This window comes from Prionailurus bengalensis, chromosome B4, assembly GCF_016509475.1.
Source record: "Prionailurus bengalensis isolate Pbe53 chromosome B4, Fcat_Pben_1.1_paternal_pri, whole genome shotgun sequence".
Taxonomy (NCBI): domain Eukaryota; kingdom Metazoa; phylum Chordata; class Mammalia; order Carnivora; family Felidae; genus Prionailurus; species Prionailurus bengalensis.
In genome coordinates, this window is record NC_057358.1 from 137,665,235 (window position 1) to 137,685,008 (window position 19,774).

The 19,774-nt window shown below is 57.3% G+C and overlaps 1 protein-coding gene across 2 annotated transcripts in view; it reads right to left on the bottom strand.

Annotated features, from left to right (window-relative positions):
- Nucleotides 1-16,603, bottom strand: part of KIAA0930 (KIAA0930 ortholog) — a 38,771-nt gene extending 22,168 nt beyond the window's left edge. For both annotated transcript variants that reach the window (XR_006294545.1, XM_043562879.1), the window contains exon 1: nt 16,464-16,603. Coding sequence is in view for 1 of the 2 variants with exons in the window: in XM_043562879.1 (XP_043418814.1) it covers nt 16,464-16,527 (64 nt within the window). In the remaining variant the exon portion in view is untranslated. The remainder of the gene's footprint in view (nt 1-16,463) is intronic.
- Between the last annotated feature and the right edge of the window lie 3,171 nt (nt 16,604-19,774).

Genomic DNA, 19,774 nt, shown 5'->3' on the forward strand with positions numbered 1-19,774 from the left:
CTTGGGGTTGCTTTGTTATTTTTATTTTTTGAGACGGGGGCGCACGTGAACGAGGGGCAGAGAGAGAGAGAGAGAGAGAGAGAGAGAGAGAGAAGTGGGGCTCACTGGGAGCAGGGCTCGAGCTCAAGAACCATGAGATCACGACCTGAGCTGAAGTCAGATGCTCAACCGACTGAGCCACCCAGGCGCCCCTTGGTGTTGTTTTCAACAGCAAAATCACCAACACAAAGCACAAAAATGCAAAATAGAGGCACTAAATCGCCCGCAAAAGGACACTCGTGTACCCTATGAGCTGAGACAAGGCAGAAGCAGAATGTCACCTTGTTCGACCTCGGGGGGGTGGGGGTAACCTGCACCCGTCAGGCAACTCAAACTTTTCACCACTGTGCGCATGTCTGCAATTAATCACGAAAGCACCGTAAGTACTGATTGGGTGGCCACCAATAAATTTTAGCAAGCAGGTGAATTTCCAAATACTGATCCATGAATAATGAAGATGGGCCATATGGGAAGAACTAATAGCCGTCAGCTCCCAAGGGGTCCAACTGTTTCCCCTGCCTCCGGCAAATTATTGTCCATTGACCAGACCTTTGAAAAATCGTGAATTAGATTTTGGGAGGCATTCCTTGAAATCACCCCCGTCCACTTTAAGACCATTAAACCACGTGGCTTAATAAGCAAGCCGTTGTAACAACACCCCGAGTAAAACATTCACAGCCATTAAAAATGAGAACCGTGTATTACAACAGAGAAAAGTGTCCGAGAGCCACTTCTAAAAAAGGTACTTCGAGCAGCAGGCCAAGAGATGTTTTTGAGAGGGCAATTCTACCAGAGCCTCAAGAAACAGCTAGTTCCAGTGCGACGCATACATTTTTAGAGCCTAAGAAATCCGCAAATGCTTTTTAACAAGGCAGCATAATGTTGATTCCAAAAATAGTGCACGCAGATACATGCGCATGCAGGAAAGCACAGGCTTGTGGACAGCAACACAAAAATCTTCGAAGCAATGTTAAAAAGTATATGCTATTTCCAAGCAGGATTTAATCTAATACAAAAACGGTCCCATATTAGGAAATCCATCCATATATGCGCTATATATTGACAGATCAAAAAAATAATAATAATAACACGTGATCATTTCCATGGTACTGAGAAAACATTCAGTAAAATACAATACCCCTTCTTGATTTAAAAAAAAAATTTCTCAGGACGCCTGGGTGGCTCCGTCGGTTGGGCGACCAACTTTGGCTCAGGTCATGATCTCGCGGTCTGTGAGTTCGAGCCCCGCGTCGGGCTCTGTGCTGACAGCTCGGAGCCTGCAGCCTGCTTCGGGTTCTGTGCCTCCCCCTCTCTTGGCCCCTCTCCTGCTCATGCTCTGTGTCTGTCTCTGTCTCTCGATACATAATAAGCGTTAAAAAAATTTTTTTTAATTCTCCATAAAATAGGAATGAATGAGTAGCTTCTTAAACATGGTCTACAGCTCAAGTAGAAAAAGTTGGAGACAAGTTAAGTATTATCACAACCCAGTATAATTAGGTACTAGATAAGATACTAGACACTGCAATTAGACAACGAAGATATTAAGAATAGAAATCGTGGGGCGCCTGGATGGCTCAGTCGGTTAGGCGACCGACTTCGGCCCAGGTCATGATCTCACGATTCGTGAGTTTGAGCCCCGCGTAGGGCTCTGTGCTGACAGCTCAGACCCTGGAGCCTGCTTCCGATTCTGTGTCTCCCTCTCTCTGCCCCTCCCCTGCTCATGCTCGCTCTCTGTCTCTCAAAACATAAATAAATTGTTAAAAAAATTTTTTTTAAATAAATAAATTAATTAATTAATTAAAAAAAAGAATAGAAATCGTGAAAGTCCAGTAAAATTATCATGACTTACAGATGACATTATACCTGACTTGGAAAATGCAAAACACTCAACTGAAAAATTATTCAAACACTAGAAGGCATAAGGATAAATCCAGGCAGAAGGTGTAACGGGAAGAAATGCTCCGTTCAGAGTTTTTTTTCAAAGACTTGGATAATTGACAGGTTTGCCGAGATCTTAGCTGGGAATATTCAAACCACGGAGGGAGCGACTTGGTAATCTAACATGAGCCGACAGAAAATGCCACGAGAATGTGTCCGAGTAAGCGCGAGCGGCCGGGACACTTCGGGAAGAACCATGTGGGGACAGAGTTCCGATCGTTGTTAAAAACCACACCGGAAAAAGCTAAAAACCCTCAGGCACTACTAACAGCCCCAACCACCCATCATCACCCTTTGGTGTTGCCCGGGGCCGTGGGGTGCCTTCGTCCGCCTGGCGCAGGTCTACCTGCAGGACAGAAACCGACCAGCGAGGTCAAGAACAGAGGAGAGAGCGGGGACCTGTTAACCCACAGACTTGTGGCAAATACAACGTCGAGGCTCACCGGATGCTAGAAAACAAACCGAGAAACGTCCCGACCCTGCATCACCTTCCGGCTACCGTCTCAACCAGAAGCTGACTCCAACAAAAACTTTTCCATCATTTGCTTGGGCAGGTTTGTTAATGTACACATTTGTTCATTTCTACCATTGCTTGCTTTGTTTTCCCTGCCACTGTGACTTTGTATCATTTCATGGATTCCATCTTCTCACAAACCTGGGATCCAACCATCTCTCAGGAACCACTGTTCCCCCCCGGGCCCAAGCCACCATCGCCTGCCGGCCTGCGTTACTGGTACGGCTTTCTAACTGGTCCCGTGAAATCAGTTCTTGTCCCTTCCCTGCTTACAATCCTCCCTGCGGGGGATACTTCCTCCGAATCTCCATCAAGCACTTCCTGGCCTCCCTCCAGCACCTCACTCAAACACCTACCTTCTCCGGGAAGCCTTTCCAAGCCCTTGACCCGACTACAACCTGCAAACCCCACCCCAACATCTCCTCTCCAGCTTCCTGAACCTGGCACTGTAGCACATCATCCGTATTTTACCTATGTATTTACTTTGCTCTCGGCCTCTCCTTAGGACAGGAGTCAACACACTTTCCCTGAAAAGGTCCAGACAGAAAATACTTTAGCTTCTGCAGGCCATATGGTCCTGTCTCAACTACAAAATCACCCAGAGCAACATGTGAAGAAATGGGCATGGCTATGTTCGAACACAAGTTTATTTACACAAAAACAGGCATCAGGCCAGAACTGGCCCACGCTTTGCCAACACCTGCCCCTAGGAGGACAGAGATGCCCCATGAGAACGTAAGCTCCGTGAAGGTATGGATATTTTTCCCCTGTGATCATACTGTTCGCGGCTGCATGCTTAGTCCCTAGAAGAGTGCTCGGCCTACAGGAAGCAATAAATACTGGCTAACTGAATAAGCAAGTGACATGAACGAACTGGTTAGTGAAAGCGACACGGTGATAGCACTTAGCAGACAGATCAAGGGAAGAGCACAGAAAGCAAGCACGGAAAAAACACACCGGAATTTAGTTTATGTAAACACGGCGCTTCAAGCAGGCTGGAGACCGACCCTTCAGCCACTGGTCTTGGGGCAACTGGCAGGCTAAGGAAGAAGAACGAGGCTGGGTCTGTGCTCAACCAAAATAAACTCCAGAAGATCAAAGCTTTTAATGTTAAAAGTAAAATCGTAGGGGCGCCTGGGTGGCGCAGTCGGTTAGGCGTCCGACTTCAGCCAGGTCACGATCTCGCGGTCCGTGAGTTCGAGCCCCGCGTCGGGCTCTGGGCTGATGGCTCAGAGCCTGGAGCCTGTTTCCGATTCTGTGTCTCCCTCTCTCTCTGCCCCTCCCCCATTCATGCTCTGTCTCTCTCTGTCCAAAAATAAATAAACGTTGAAAAAAAAAATTTTTTTTTTAAAAAAAGTAAAATCGTAAAAAAAATCAATAAATAAACTGTGAGAGAATTTTTTTTATTCTCAGAGATGAAAAAGCCTCTCTAAATAGACCGCATAAGATTTCAAAGAAAAGATTAATCAAACTATCTCTGTCCCAAAAATAAATAAACGTTGAAAAGAAAAGATTAATCAAACTACATAAAAATAAAATATTTCTATGGGGGGACAAAAAAGCACCACATGCATCATAAACAAAAGAAAACACACACCAGAAAAATTACTGGAACTCTTTTTTTTTTATTTTTTAATGTTTATTTATTTTTGAGAGAGTGAGCGTTGGGGGGGGGGGGGGGCGGGCAGAAAGAGAGGGAGACACAGAATCCAAAGCAGGCTCCGCTCTGTCAGCACAGAGTCCAATGTGGGGCTCGAACTCACGACCTGGGAGATCATGACCTGAGCTGAAATGAGACGCTTGACCGACTGAGCCACCAGGCGCCCCAAAATTACTGGACCGCTTAACTGAGGTTGATTTTCCCTAATAAATAACAAGTTTCATCTAATGCACACGAAATGAAACAGGATGCAAAGCAAAGGCAGATCCAAACGGCGAGGGGAGATTCAAACGTGAAAACAGGCTCCACTTACACAGTTACAGGAATGTCACATGAACACCACAAACGTCTACTTTTCGCCTCTTCGATCTACAAAAATCTAAACACCCGACAACACCCCCGGGTGAAGGCGATGCCGAGGAGCAGGACTTCGCGTCTGGCAGCAGAAGGGGAACGGGTAACGATCTCCGCGGACACGGCGGGGAACAAAAACCACAAATGCTCATACCTTCCACCCAGCAATTCTCCTCCCGAGGGTTTGCCCCAAATAATGTAACTAATTGTAGCCCTTTGCGAAATACTGGAATGGTCCCCTCAACAGGGGAGTCACGACAGAGGTCAGAGATCGTTTACAGAGCGGGCTGCGATGCGGCTGTTCCACGAGAAGGGAGAGAGCTCTACCTGTGCCAGTGAGGAAAGGTCTCTAGGATAAAGTGAGCAGCAAAGCAGCCCGAGGGGTCCCCCCTGCTAACGGGACAGCCGGCCGCGACCGAACGCTGGCGCTCCAGGGCACAGGAGGGCGGGCGCCGGGCTCCAGCGGTTCTGGCCGGTGCCTGGCAGACCCCAGGCCCCTGTTTTCCACTTGTAAAACCACAGTAAGAATGGAATCCACCTCTCGGGGTTGCTGGGGGTTTTAATGAGCGGATACACGGGAAGCCCTCCCCGGGACGCTGGCGGGTGAGCAAGCGTTATTCACGCCCTCGCTGGTGCCACCACGGCGTCCCAAGACGGGCTACAGAGAAAGGGGCCTTCTTCACGATGACTCTCCCCATACCCTTCGAGTTCAGTGCCCTGAGCGTGTTCTGTTCTCAAAGTCACAGAAGGGGCGCCTGGGTGGCTCATTCGGTTAGATGTCTGACTCTGGGTTTCGGCTCAGGCCAGGACCTCATGGTTTGTGAGATCGAGTCCCACTTCGGGCTCTGAGCTGAGAGCGCAGAGCCTGCTTGGGATTCTCTCTCTCCCTCTCCCTCTCTCTCTTCCCCTCCCCCCCTCACAAATAAGCAAATGAATAAGCCTAAGACAGACTGAAGGAAGTAAACCAAAGACCCACGGTGGTTCGTGTTCACAGTGCTAGAATGACTCTTCCTGGTTGTCACATACTCTGTCGTATATTTATAAACACTTCTGAACTGAAATAACACCGAGGGTTTACCGAGTGCCGGGCACTGTGCTGAATACTTGTATTGCCGACGTTAACACTGTGTGAAGCAGGTTTTATTTACCAGTGAAGACACGGTTGTCCAAGGTCACTCCCATCCACACCTTGTTTAATCTGGAGCCAAAAGGCATGGGGTGCCACTCGTAGGGGCTGGATGCTCAGTGCGGGGTGTGGGGCGGCCCCTGCCCCCCGGAGCATCAGGAGAGGGAGGATTTATCCACAACTCACCCACGCGCACGCACACACACACACACACACACACACACACACACACGAGTGTTAATACTGCCTCGGTAAGGGTCAGGAGCACTAGGGAGGCTCCCCCGAGGAGGGATTTCATGTGAGGGCTCAAACCTACAGGTTAAGTGGGCGAGGGCAGGGGAAGAACATTCAAGGCCCCCCTGTGGGGCGATGCCCGGTGAGGCCGGATGGGGAAGGGGCCCAGGGGTAAAGATGCCCAGTGGGAGCCAGAGCTGGAGAGGACCCCACTGAATGGGGCCTCCGGGCCTCCATGCTGGCAGGGGCCAGGGGAGCCCTGAAGGGTTGGGTGGGGAGGGAGTGGGGCGGAGTCTCTCTGCTGTGGGGAGGGGCCTCCTGAGAGCACGCCTCTGCTCCGCCTGGCCCCCTCCCAAAGGTGGGAGGTCAACTAGCCTCTTTGGGGAGAGTCCCAGGGAGACCTTGGCCCCTGGCCACCCCCACACCCCTGCAGCCGGGGCGGGATGAATAGGCCTCTGTGGCCCCTCAATAGGCCTTTCACCAACTCGTGCCTCTCGGTGCTCCTAGCTGGCTGAAGACCCTGCCTCGGGGCACAGAAGACAAACAAAGGAGCTGCCGGGGGTGCCCGGCTGTGGTGACGAGGCCCTTGGAAGGGGAAGCACTGGTCAGACGGGTCCCCACGTGAGGGATCCCACGGGCCTGGCCAGTCCTCCGGGAAGCATGGGGTTTCGGCGATGCAAGGTGGCCGGATCGGGTGAGGCCCCACACCCCTGCCCGGTTCCCCGTCCTCCTCACCATATGAGCCAGGCCCTCCAGACAGCCCCCCCAAAGTCTGCAGTGTGGTCCCTGCCCTTCCTCCCTGGCCTCAGCCTGCCAGTCCCCCCACCGTAGGGTCTCTGCCCCCAGCCGTGCTGGTCTCAAGCCTGTCTGTGCTGACACCGCAGCTGTCACCTCCCCCCACCGCCCCAGGCCACCTGCACCCGAGCACCTGATCCCTTCCGCCCCCGATGCACACTCCAGCTCAGACACCCTGAGAGGTAAAGTCACTGCTTCCATTCAGCTGATGAGGACCGTGAAGCTCGCCGCTCGAGTCACCCGTCTGACGTCAAGTTCCAAGTAGGCGGCAGGACCAGACTCCTGCCCGGGGCTGCCTTCCGAGCCGCGCTCCTAGCTCTAGGCCGCGGCCTCGGCACGCCGGCTCCACACACCTGCCTGGGTGTCCCTCCCCTCCAGGACGAGACACCTTGCTGTCAGGATGACCCAGTACCCAGCACAGGGTGGGGCCCCCAGCAGGCACCTGCAAAGGCTGAACAAATAAATACGTCATGATGACCGACCTCCGGCTTCCAGCTGGCTCAGAGGACAGACACCACGGAAGGAAGCGGTGACGCTCGCCCAGAGCCTCCACCAGCAAGCGCTTTACTCCCGACCCCTTCTCACACATGCACGGCGCCGTGAAATCCTCGAAGCGCGTTTACAACCCTCGGTCACATCCGGGATCTCCCTAATGACCCACTTCGCGGTGCGGGAAACAGAGGCACCTGACCCAGGTTACCCAGAAGGGCCATAATGGGCCTTGGGACTTGAACTGGAATCCATGCCAGGGCGGATCAGCACCGGCTCCGAGAGCGGGCTCTGCATGAGGCCCCGGGCATAGTGGCCGGGCTCTGCATGAGGCCCCAGGTCGCTCTCACGGGGCAGGGCATGCGCCCGAGTGGTCCTTGGCCCGAGGTTCCCAAAAGCGATCCTCTGGACTCTCCAGAACAGCAGCGCCTGCAAATGCCCTGCGGCCACTGTCACTCAACGCCACACCTCACTCCCCACAAACTGCTCCCAGATACCTCAATCCTGCCGGAGCACTTATGGCCCAAGAGTAGCCGCACATTCAAAGTCCCATCTCCTGTGAGCTCGTCATTGCTGTGGCCTTGTTCGAACTCCTGACTCACTGCTTCGCTCTGACACATTAAAACGGAGCCTATGAGACAAGCTGCGGTTCTGCAGGGTCACCGAGGCTCCCAGACACACGCACAAGGTGCCCCATCCCAGACCGGAGCTGTGACCGGCCACCCTCGCGCCCACCTGCGCCCCACCCCGCTGCCTGGGCAGGAGACCACTCGCTCGTGGCCCTGGCCACGGCCCAGGGCCCCACCTCCACAGGCTACCTGGGTGGGGGCAGGTCACAGAGCCCCAGAGGCCTAGGGCTGTCCACAGCCCGCCCGCTCCAAGCACTGTGTCCCTGCGGACACACAGCCTGGCGAGAGGGACTCAAGGCCACATGACAGCATCCATTCTGCGCACCGATGCCAACGTCCCCTAGCGCACGGACACGCCCAACGCACCCTCCCCAGCCCCCCGGGGGGGCCTGCTCCCTCCCTCCCCCCCCAACAGGTCTGGGTCACGGCCCTGGGCCACACAGCCGCGTGCTCAGGAGGGGCCAGTCCCACATCCGTCTCCGTGTCCCGATCCCCTTCCCCTCACTGTGGAAACCAGGCGGCCCGGCTCCTGCTCACACACCAGACCGGGCGAGGCCACGGGGTGAGTGGGTGCCAAACACCTCCCCTTGGGGAGACGGCCACAGCCTCGAGTCCCACCCTCGCTGCTCCGCGACCCTGAACAAAGCACCCCGGCCTCTCTGGGCCTCGCCGTTTTCACCTGCCAATGGGGCGAACACCCCTCGCCACAGGGTTGTACGGGGCCGTGGCTGCTCTGGCTCCCACCCTCTGCGGGAGCAAGCGGGCTTCGTGGCCTCCCCGGCGGGCTCCCGGGCGCAGCGCCTCTGCACAGACAGGCCCGCACCCCTGCGCCCTGCAGCTGCACGGAGCCCCGCCGCGTGGGGGCCGCTCCCCTCCTCCTGGGGTCGGGAGGAATCTGGAATCGGGCAGGTGGCACCGTGTTGGCATCACCCAGGGAGGCCCTGCAAACGCAGCTGGGGACCTGCTGGTCATGAAGGCTGCAGCCCGAGGGCGAGGCCGGGGCCCCGGGGGGCAGAAGGACAGGGTCCTCGTTTCCGCCTTGTTGGGGGCTGGGATCCGTGACGCTTCCCATTTCTGCGTCTTCCCATCTCATTCCTGCCGTCCTGAGCCACGGCACCCCAGTGGCACCGAGCTCCCTGAGGCAGTGTCAGTGGCCCTGCTCGGTTTCAGGCAGTGGCGTTGTGGCCTGGTGAACACACGTCCGGGCGCTGCGGGCCGAGAACGCTGCTGCTCCAAGTCAACCTTCCTTCCCTCATTTGATGCAAGAGGAAACTGAGAGCCAGAGGGGAGAAGGGCCTTGCCCACAGTCTGGATTCGACCCCGGGCTCTGTCGCCTGTCACAGGCAGCCTCCATGACACTCTCCGACACTCTGGGTCTGGAGGCTGACCTCTGCCCTAGGTGGAGGCACAACAAAATCGGTCCCACCCTGCCAGGAGAACAGAGAGCTGGGGTCAGGAAGCGGCCGGAGAGCCACCCCCCCCCCCCCCAAGGGCCACAGAGAGGCGCAGATCTCCAGCAGACAGGGTGAGGCCAGACCCAGGCAGAGGGAGCGTTTCCCTCCTCCGCGAGGGAGGGAGAGCATCCTGCCTCCGCACTGTCTTAAGAAACCCAAGTCTAAAAGGCGTTTTTCAAGATTTTTCAAACCACGTCCAAAAGCAAAGGGGTTTTACCTGAAAGATAAACAGGAACAACAACTCCACGAACAAGACAAAAACGTGAAAACTAAGCCCCCTCTTCTCTGCTTTGCCAACAGACATTTTTCAAGTATTTGCTGGTCGTTCAAGGGAGGGAAATATATATGTATATATATATATATATATTTTTAATTTGTTTAAATGTTTATTCATTCTTGAGAGAGAGAGAGAGAGAGAGAGAGAGAGAGAGAGAGAGAGAGACAGCGCGTGAGACGGGGAGGAGCAGAGAGAGAGGGAGACACAGAATCCGAAGCAGGCTCCAGGCTCTGAGCTGTCAGCCCAGAGCCTGACGCGGGGCTCGAACTCACGGACCGCGAGATCGTGACCTGAGCCGAAGTCGGACGCTCAACCGACTGAGCCACCCAGGCGCCCCTATATTCTTTTAAAAACTCAAGCTGGCCGGATGTTTGTCTCACGTCATGTCAGACACAGGACTCCCTTCTACTTATTTTTTTTTTTTGTCAAAGTTTTTTTACTTATTCTGAGAGAGAGAATCCCAAGCAGGCTCCACACCAGCAATGCAGAGCCCTACTTGGGGCTCGAACTCAAGAACCGTGATATCATGACCTGAGCCGAAAGCAAGGGTCAGACGCTTAACCGACTGAGCCACTCGGGCGCCCCAGGACTCCCTTTTTAAAAGGAGTCCCTCTCTAACTGAGCTGATGCTCCTGCTGCCCAGCCTGGGCTGGGCAAAGGCTCCTTCCAAGCTGGGTGGCCCCCGACCTTGGCCCCCACCGCTGCGGGCTCAACTCCAGCCGCTCCAACCCCTTACCTGTAGGTCCAAAAGCAACATCCCAGCCCCCGTCTGTAGCCGACGGGGGCCCTGAAAGGGGTGCACTTGAGCTTCTCCCCCTCACACGTCCTGGCCCTGTCACTGCAAACGGAAAATAAGGGAGCCTCTGCCTCTGCCCTGTCGCTAATCAGCTCTCTCCCTCACCTGTGCGGGGGGCTACAGGTGGGTCAGATCAGGCACCCTGCCCCTTGTGGTCCACCTGTGGCAGGGTCCTCTCTGAGCCTCACCCCGCTGTCTGTGCAGACACAGGGTCGGGCCGGTGGACTTCCGGATCCTTCCTGTCCATCCGGCTTCCCGAGGCCGGGCTGTGACCCACAGGACGTTCTGCTGCCTGAGCCCAAACCAGGAGGCCGTCAGAAAACCTGGATCCAAGCTAAGTTTCCCACGAGGTAAGACCAATCCAGGAAACAAGGGCACAGCCACCCAATGACCTTGTGGTCGTTGCGACGGTGTTTCGTTTGAACAACACGGAAGATGCTTCAGGAGTTTTGAGTAAGAAAGCGTGACCAGGAAACTTTGTGTCTGGAATGTCGAGTATTCCTTAAGAAGGCTTTAGAAGGATTGGAAAGCAAGCCTTTGCAAAGTTAACGGTCGTCTCTGCATGATGGGAACTGTGATCTTTTTTCCCATCCTCTTAAATTTTCCAGTTTCTGTAATGTGCGTGGAACACTTTTTCAATGGAAAAAAAAAAATTTTGGTTTTGGGCGTCTGAGGCTGTTTTTTTAACAAGTATCCTGCGTACGGATTCTCCTGAGTGGCCTCACGGCTCAGCGGGTATTCCCGAGGCTTCCAGGCTCAGGGAAGGAGGCAAATACGGCCACGAGGGGCCACGGCACCCACCCTGGGCAGGCCACACAACCTCTCACACTCTTGCCTTGCAGAGACAGCCCTGCAGATGTGACCCTTGGTCTCCTCACTTATTTATTTATTTTTAACGTGTATTTATTTTTGAAAGAGAGAGAGAGAGAGAGTGCGCACGCGCACAGCGGGGGGAGGGGCGGGGGGGGGAAACAGAGGATCCAAAGTGGGCTCTGTGCTGACAGCAGCGAGCCCGATGCGGGGCTCGAACTCATGAACCGCGAGATCGTGACCTGAGCCAAAATCGGACGCTCCACCGACTGAGCCCTCAGGCGCCCCTTGCCTGGTCTCTGAAGTGTGAGGTCCAAAGTCCTCAGGTTTCCCTGAAAGGACACAGAGTCCCTGCCTCAGGAGAGACCGACCACAGGGCGGCCTCCTCCAGCCCCAGAAACGGACAGAGGCCGGAACCCACAGGCCTTAAAAATAGGCCCAGGAACCGAAAGAGGCACCGCTCACCACGCAAACGGTTACACTTCCTCCCCACAGCACGGGCCCAGACCCGGCCCAGCCTGCCTCGGTTGGGCTGGAGGGCTTGGGGCCCCAGGGAACCCCGGGGAACTGTCCTCAGGGACCGCACAAGCACAACCCCGATTCCACGCACGGGCACCGGCCCGGGCGCTCTGTATCCTCTGTAGCCTGTCTCGTTTGCTCCTCACGCTGCCCGTGAAGCTGTCACTTCTCCTGCAATTCCCGTGACGCCACAGACTCTGGGTCGCCACTTCACAGAGGCTCAGCCCCCCCCCGGTCTTCCCTTCCAGGCACACCTCCCGCTAAACCCCGCCCCCCCCCCCCCCCCCCCGATGCCCAGCTACGCCACACCTAGCAAAATGGGAAAGGGCCAGGCTGGCAGGCTCCCTGGAAGGCAGTTTCCCCACTTCATTCCTTCTGGCTCATTCCACGAACCCCCTGCAGGATGGCTACCGGCATCTGACGGGCCGCGGCTGGAACGCCACAAATCCCACTTCTGCCACCTCCCAGCGACATGACTTTGGGTGAGTCGCCTGGCTTCCTGAAGCTTGCTTTTCTCACCTGCAAAATGGGGTGCCAACAGACTCTACCCCCATGGGCATGACTGCAGCTGCCGTGCGACGGGCACAGGGCAGGCAGCCCAAGTCAATGGCCACAAAACCCCCCGAGGCCGGGCCGAGGGCCCAGACCACTGCTGCAGCCTCCACTCTTCTTCCAGCCGGGCCAGCCTCCTCCCCCCCCCCCCCCCCCCCCCCCGCTGCCCAGGCAAGTCCTGCCCTGCCGTGGCCCCTCTCAAAGGCCCCACACTGCACAATGCCCCTGAGCAGCCGTGGTGGCTCCCTCCTCTGCGGCCCCTCAGGGAACCTCTCATGCCTCCACCTGGGCCCTTCCTCAATCCACCTGCGCACACCTGTGATGACTGGACCACCAGCACCCTGAGGACAGGTATGGGTGGGTCCCAACGCCGCTGATAGCTTAGGCTCAGACACATCCTGCCACTTACGAGCCACGGACCCGGGGACACGTTACTTCACCTCGAAACCTGCATCTGGTCCTCAGGACAAAGAGAAGAGCGTACCAATACCCACCTTATAGGACAATTTCAAGAATAAAAGGAAACAGTGAACACGGAACACTCCTCTCGCCGCCGCCCCCAGCACTCCCGGCCAGAGAGAGAATGCCCTAGGCCACCTAAAAGGGGACATCGGTCCAGGCAGAGCCGCTCTGAAAGGTGTTCAGCCCAGGCAGAGCCCAAAGACATTCAGCACGATGTAGGCCCCTCCCCTCCCAGCGCCTGTCCACGGTGCACACCAGACCCCGGGGCCAGGTCAAGTCCACGCGGCCCCATTGAACGTCAGCGGGGTGCTGCCTCTGTTGAGAGGGAGGCTTCCCGGTACGGGACGCTTCAGCTGACGTCCAGGGCCCGGGAGAGAGCCCAAGCCCCGGGAGGAGGCATCAGGCTAGATCCGCTTCTGGTCCAGATGTCTGCATCACACAACAGATTCAGCCCGAGAATCTGAATCCCTGGAGCTGCCTGGAATCCCAAGCAGCTTCCTGTGGATAAAACCCTACAATCCTGCTCGGAGGAGCCACAGCCCTGGCTGCTTCCAGCAGGGTCTCTCCTCCGGCTGAGTCACCTGCGCACCCGGCTTCTCTCCCCTACTCAGCGGTGCCCTCCCACCAGGCACGAGCAGGCAGGACCAGGCCCGATCCCCCTTCCTGACCCGCAAAGCACGTCTCCGCTGCAGACCAGACGCGGCCGAAGAGAAGACTCAAAAGACAGGTTTGGATCCACGAGGTGCCTTTCATCATCACAGCCAAGTGACAACCCCTGGGGCGGGGGGGGGGGGGGGGGGGGGGGAGAAGCAGTCGCTTTCTCCCATCTTAGACAGACGCTGTGACTCAGAAATGACAACAGTGTGTCTAGGGTCAAGCGTCTCCACCAGAGGCTCCCTCACACCTTCAAAACAACCTCAGAGAACATGGCATGGTTCTCAAGGGCCTCAGCTTTAATTGAACAACCACGGCAACAATCTGGGAGGTTTAAATGCAGGAACGTAACAGGTTGTCACAGCTGTGGAGTGGAGAAGAAAGGGCCGGGCGATCTGCTGGACACGCGAAGGTTCTCTGGGGGCGGCGTTCTGGGTGGGCAGGCCACCCACTGGGTCCTGACTCTACTCTGGCATTAGGTCACTATTCAGCTTGGCCCTCTCTGAACACAGCATTTCTCTTGTGAAAAATCAAAGAGCGACAAAGTGTACCTTCTAAGAGGCTAAGATTCTACTCTGTATACACTCAAACCCTTATTTACTCGTCCAGAAAGCCTCTCCCTGGTGCTGCTAAATGTTTACTGGGTACCTGCTCTGCACGTGCCCTGTGCTGGGCACTGAGGAGTCACAGACTGGGCAGTGGCCTCAAGGGGCTCGCTTGCTAACCGGGGACACGGTCACACAGACTGTTACAGTGCCACGATCAGCCTGATGATCCAGAAGACATGCATCGGGCACAAAGAGCCTAGGCAGTGGCACAGGAAGGGGGGGTGGGGTCACTAGGGTGGTGGCATTGGAGCTGAGGCCTGGAGAGACCCCTGTAGGTGTGCGTGGAGCAGGGGAGTAGGGGTGGCCTTCCGGGAGGAGAAGAGAGCGGGCATAAAAGCACAGAGCATCGGAGCGCCACAGGGACAGAGTTCAGGAGTTTAGGAGTTCAGGACGGGGGTTGGGGGTGGGTAAGGCAGGAGGGAGGAGGGGAGGGGGGAAGGGTGTGGGAGTGGGGACCGCGTGCCCGGAGAGGAGACACGGGAACTACGGGGCATTTCTCCTCCCCAGATGCAGGGCGACAGGCACGGCGAGGCCTGGCCAGGGACATCTGGGGAGCAGTGGAGGGACACGGCAGGCTCTGCTGTCAGACTGGCCACAGGTCAACCCCAGCTCTGCCACCTCCTCACTGGCTTTCCCTGGGCAAGCCTCCCCCCTCCCAGAACCTCCTGCTCATCTGTGAAACTGAGATGACACTCCTATCAGGCCAAGTCAGAATGGAACTGACAGAGCGCATAAAGGCCCTGGCACAGGGTGAGCAGCTCCGGAAATGTCAGGTGCTAGAATTCATTAGGATCGGCCTCAGGGAATGGCCCCCTGGGCTCCTGGGGGCGGGGCCTGGCAGAGGCGAGAAGGTGCTCAGAGAGGTGGGGAGGGGCTGCCTGGAGCTTGGGAGCAAACTGGGCGGAGGGGCTTGGAGCAGATGGTCCGTCAGACCCCTCCCATCCCAGACATCCTGGGCCAGGTGGCAGGTGGGCCTGGCACGCAGCCTGGCACACAGTAGGTGCTCAGTGAACGCTAGAATGAACTCATGAGGATCCCTCAATGTCTGCTCAACACTGAGTCTTGACGCCTTATCAGAAAAGAAACCTGAAAAACCCATTTCCTGGCCCATCCCTACTTCCAAGGCACCCCACCCTCGCGCCAGGAAAGGTCATTCCTGGGGCAGGCTGGGCTGGGACCTGCTTCCTGAGGGGACACGTAGTCTTCTGCTAAGGTAACTACAAAAAAAAACACGAGGATTTGGATTCATTTCCTCTCCTCTCTAGACTCAGGGTGTGGCCTGCTGAGGGGCCCGGACCCCTAGGGGTGCCATGTCCCTGCTGCTGTGTGACCTTAGAGGGGATATGTTGGCACTTCGGGACTCCCCAGTGGTGAAGGAAGGGGGCAAGGGTAGAATCTCCAAGGCTGGCATCCCCTCCTTCACAACGCTGTCACCCCCTCTGAAACTCCCAGCTCAGATTGGGGTGGAGAGGGGGGGTGTTGGCTGACAATGTGGTATGAAATCATGCCGGCACGAAGAAGGGAGGGGTCTTTTCATGGAAAAGAAATGACAACCACACACTACAAGGAAGGGGGCTCCTCGGCTCGGGTCCGGGCAGGATCCAACAGTAGTGATTACCTCATACCCAGCCACACCGGGAGACCCCACCCACACCTTCAGCCCCAGGCGTTTCCAAACAATACCAGGTGCCCCCCACCCCACCCCACCAGCAGAGGTAGGACTCAGGGCCTCAGCTAAACAGGATCACACCCAGAGAGGCGGCAGTCCCTGCTCCCTCTGCTGAGTAGGTGGGTTGGGGGGAGGGGGGGGGCCAAGGCCCAACAGGTCCCCAGTTGGAGCTAATGGGAGAGGAAGAAATGGCAGTGTGGAGAGGTGCAGGAAGACAAAGGCTTCAGGAAGCGGGGGACGTTGGCCCCGACACGCTGGCAGGGAGGTCGGCCCAGAGCCCACTGGGGGCCTGTTCCGCCCCCGCCTGGTGATGGGCCAAGGGTCTCCCCAGATCCCACGCCCACACTCCCTGCAGCGGCACCGAAGCCCCGGGGAGGGCTTCCTAGAGAAGGAAGGGACCTGTCACAACCCCGGAGAGGAAGGAGAAGGATGGACAGACACACTCGAAGGGACAGACAGAGGGAGACGCCGAGTGACCCGGGAAAGAGGAAGAGACACAGAGACGTGAGTGTGCAGAGCCGCTGTTGGGACCAAAATCAGAGACCAACACACAGGGACACAGGAAAAACCCATACGTGGAGACCTGGGGGGCGCATGGAGGAGGCCACGACAGGCAGAGCCAGAGACACAGAGACAGACACACGCAGAGAGACACACGCAGAGACGTTAACAGAGAGACGGAGACACCCAGAGACAGGGACGCACGCAGAGGCGGAGAGAGACGCGGAGACCGAAAGACCCAGAGTCCGAGACGCACGCAGAGACGGACGGAGGCGCAGAGACGGAGACACAGAGAGACCGAGACAGGCTCAGAGACAGGGTCGCACGCACAGACCGAGGCGCGCACACCCGCGGCGCTGGCGGCCCCGGGCCACCCCACTCACCGAGGCCGCAGACCTCCCGGCGCAGGCTGAGACGGCCGCGCTCCTCCGCTATGGCGCGCAGCATGCGCTGCAGCGAGCGCTCCTCGGCCTCGGCGCCGCCCGCAGGCTCGGGGGAGGTGGCGGCGGCGGCGGCGGCGAGGGCGGGCGGCCCGGCCCGGAGCCCCGCGGCCGCGGGCGCCGAGGCGCAGGCCCGGCCCGGCGGCCGCGCAGAGGCCATGCCGGGCCCCGGCTCATCGCCCGCGCCGCGCCCGCCGGGGCCCCCGGCGCGCCCCGCCGCCCCCGCCCCGGCGCCGCCCGCCGCGAGCACCAGTGAAGCCACAATCCGCCTTTGTGCGCGTCGCCGCCGCCGTCGCCGTCGCCGCCGCCCGCCTGCCGAGTCCGGGGAAACGAGCGCAGATCCGCGCCGCCGCGGCCGCCCGCGCGCCTCCGGGCCACCGCCCGCCCCGCCCGGCCCGGCCCCGCCCCGCCCCGCCCCGCCCCCGACTCCGCCCCGCCCCCGGCCCGCCGGGCCCCGCCCCCACGCCGCCTGGTGCTAGACCCCGCCCCCCGGCCGTTTCCCGCCCCGCCTCCGGCCCTCCAGGCCCCGCCCCCTCCCGGCACGTCCTGTCCCGCCCCCCGGCGCTGCTCGCCCCACCTCCCACCCTCCCTGGGCCGGGAGGCCCCGCCCCCGACCGATGAGGCCCCGCCCCAGGCCGGGCTTCCAGGGCCCCGAGCCTGGCGGGCGGGGTTCCTTCCCCACCCCCACCGACCGCGGCCGCTCCGGCCCCGCCCACCTCCGACACTCTCTAGCCGCTCTCTACCCACAGCGGCCGCCCTGAGCCCGCTTCGACCTCCCGCGCTTCGTCTGCTGCTTCTCGCCGGCCCCTCAGCCCCTGCGCCCACCTCCTCCAGGCCCAACCCCCGCGGCCGTCCCCCGCCCGCAAACATCATCCAGCACTTTGGCGTCCTTGAGCCCCTCGCATCACCCCTTCGGGGCCTATTCTGCGCCCCCTCTGCCCTCCCATCACCCTCCCCACCCCCCGTCCCTCGAGACAACACTTTGTCACCTCCGTCCGCCGTTGCCACTCACTTCTCTCCGTCCAGTTCCGGGAGCATCCTCCGCGGAACCCAGGAAGAACTCATCCCTCCCCATAAAGAAGTGTCAAAGGGGGGCGCCTGGGTGGCGCAGTCGGTTAAGCGTCCGACTTCAGCTCAGGTCACGATCTCGCGGTCCGGGAGTTCGAGCCCCGCGTCGGGCTCTGGGCTGATGGCTCAGAGCCTGGAGCCTGTTTCCGATTCTGTGTCTCCCTCTCTCTCTGCCCCTCCCCCGTTCATGCTCTGTCTCTCTCTGTCCCAAAAATAAATAAACGTTGAAAAAAAAAAAAGAAGAAGAAGAAGCGTCAAAGGGGCCACGAGACAAAGCGCTTCCCTCCCCGCGCTGAGTCCTTGGCCCGAGTGCAGTGCAGGGTGTTGAGAAAGGCTCTGAGCCTCGGTTTCCTCAGCTGTACAAATGGGGGTATCTCCCTGAGTGTTGACTAGGCATGACGGGATTGAGAAGTAGGGAGGTACGAGGTCGGCTGTGCATACGATCCTGATGAAGGCCAAGGTCCAGCCAGGCGTCCCTGGTGAGCTGGCCCCCGCTGATAGAGGGAGACCCAGGAGAGAAGCAGCCAGAGGCCTCCGCGGGCACCCACGCCTGCCAGCTCACTTCTAGGGGGCGGTAGAAATGGAGAGACCGTGTTGGGGTGGGGGTGGGGTCTCAGCTCTGACCCCTCTAGGGAAGTCCTGCCTCCAGGCCCCGCCCCACCCGCCCAAGTGCTGTTGACCCTTGAACCCCCCCCCCCCCCGTATGTGAACTGTGTGAGCGACTAGGGTCCACTTACAGGAAGATATTTTTCGAGAAATACAGTACAGTACTATAAATGTATTTTCCTTGTGATTTTCTTAACATTTCCTTTCCTCTAGCTTACCGTATGGTTAAGAATTCAGTATGCAAATACATACACAGACACGTGGAATACATAACACAAACCTAACACACATTGCGACGGTGCCATCGGTCAGCACCGGGCGGTCCAGTTTGGGGGGAGTCAGAAGTTGCACGGGGATTGTCACCCGCGTGGGGGATGGCACCCCTAAAGCCCCACATCCCTCAAGGATCAGCTGTGCTCTTCTCCCCCATCGTTGTGAAACCTGTTCCCTCAGGTCCCCGTGGCACCTTTCCTGACCATCTCACCTGAAACCCCGCTTTCCCTCCGCCTCTAGTCCCTTACCCTGCTTTATTTGTCTTCACAGCACAGCACGCACCGCCGGGGACATCACACTGCATAGCTATGAATTCTGTTCAGTGTCTCATTCCTGCACAGCTCACAGCTGGTACCTAGAACACTGTGGAGACATGGCGGACGCCCTGTAAATGAATGTGGGAGGAATGTATTAAGAATGGACCGGAGGGGCGCCTGGGTGGCTCCGTCAGTCCGACTTCGACTCTTGGTTTCAGCTCAGGTCATGATCTCAAGGTTTCGTGGGTTCCAGCCCCGCGTCGGGCTCTGCACTGGCAGCAAGGAGCCTGCTTGGGATTCTCTCTCTCCCTCTCTCTCTCTGCCCCCCACCCCACTGCCCCTGTCTCTGCGTCTCTCAAAATAAATTTTAAAAAAATGTTTTTTTTTAATTTGTTGAATGGATAAATGAACGTCGCTTGTGCCCTCCGCTTTTTGTTTCAACGAAACTCCAGGTATGGTCCACATAGGGAACTTTTAAATGTCAGCAAATGTTGAATCGCGTCTTTCACTTAAAGTGGGTGTGAGCAGGGACCATAGAACACGTTCTGTTTCTTGACGTGGGGGCTGATTACATGGAAAATGTACAAAAGGAGCTGTACTTTTGTGAGTTAGGTATTTTTGTGTATATAAATATTCGGAATATAAAATAGAACTAAAAATAAACGATGTAAGGGGTTATTGGGGAGCTCAGTTAAGTGTCCAGCTCTTGATTTCGGATCAGGTCACGATCTCACAGTTGGTGAGTTTGAGCCTGGCGTCAGGGCTCCACCACGACGGGGCGGGGCCTGCTTGGGATTCTTTCTCTCCTTCTCTCTCTCTGCCCCTCCCCTTCTCTCTCTCTCTCTCTCTCTCTCTCTTTCCCTCTCACTCTCAAAATAAATAAATACACTTAAAAAATCAAATACATAAAATTTAAAAATAAAATAATAAAAATATAAAAATAAAATACATTTAAAACACAATAAAAGATCCTTGGAAAAATTCTGGTTTAGCCATATTTCCTATGATGATGAAAATGTTCTTTTCTGCAAATAAATGAGCTGTGCTTTT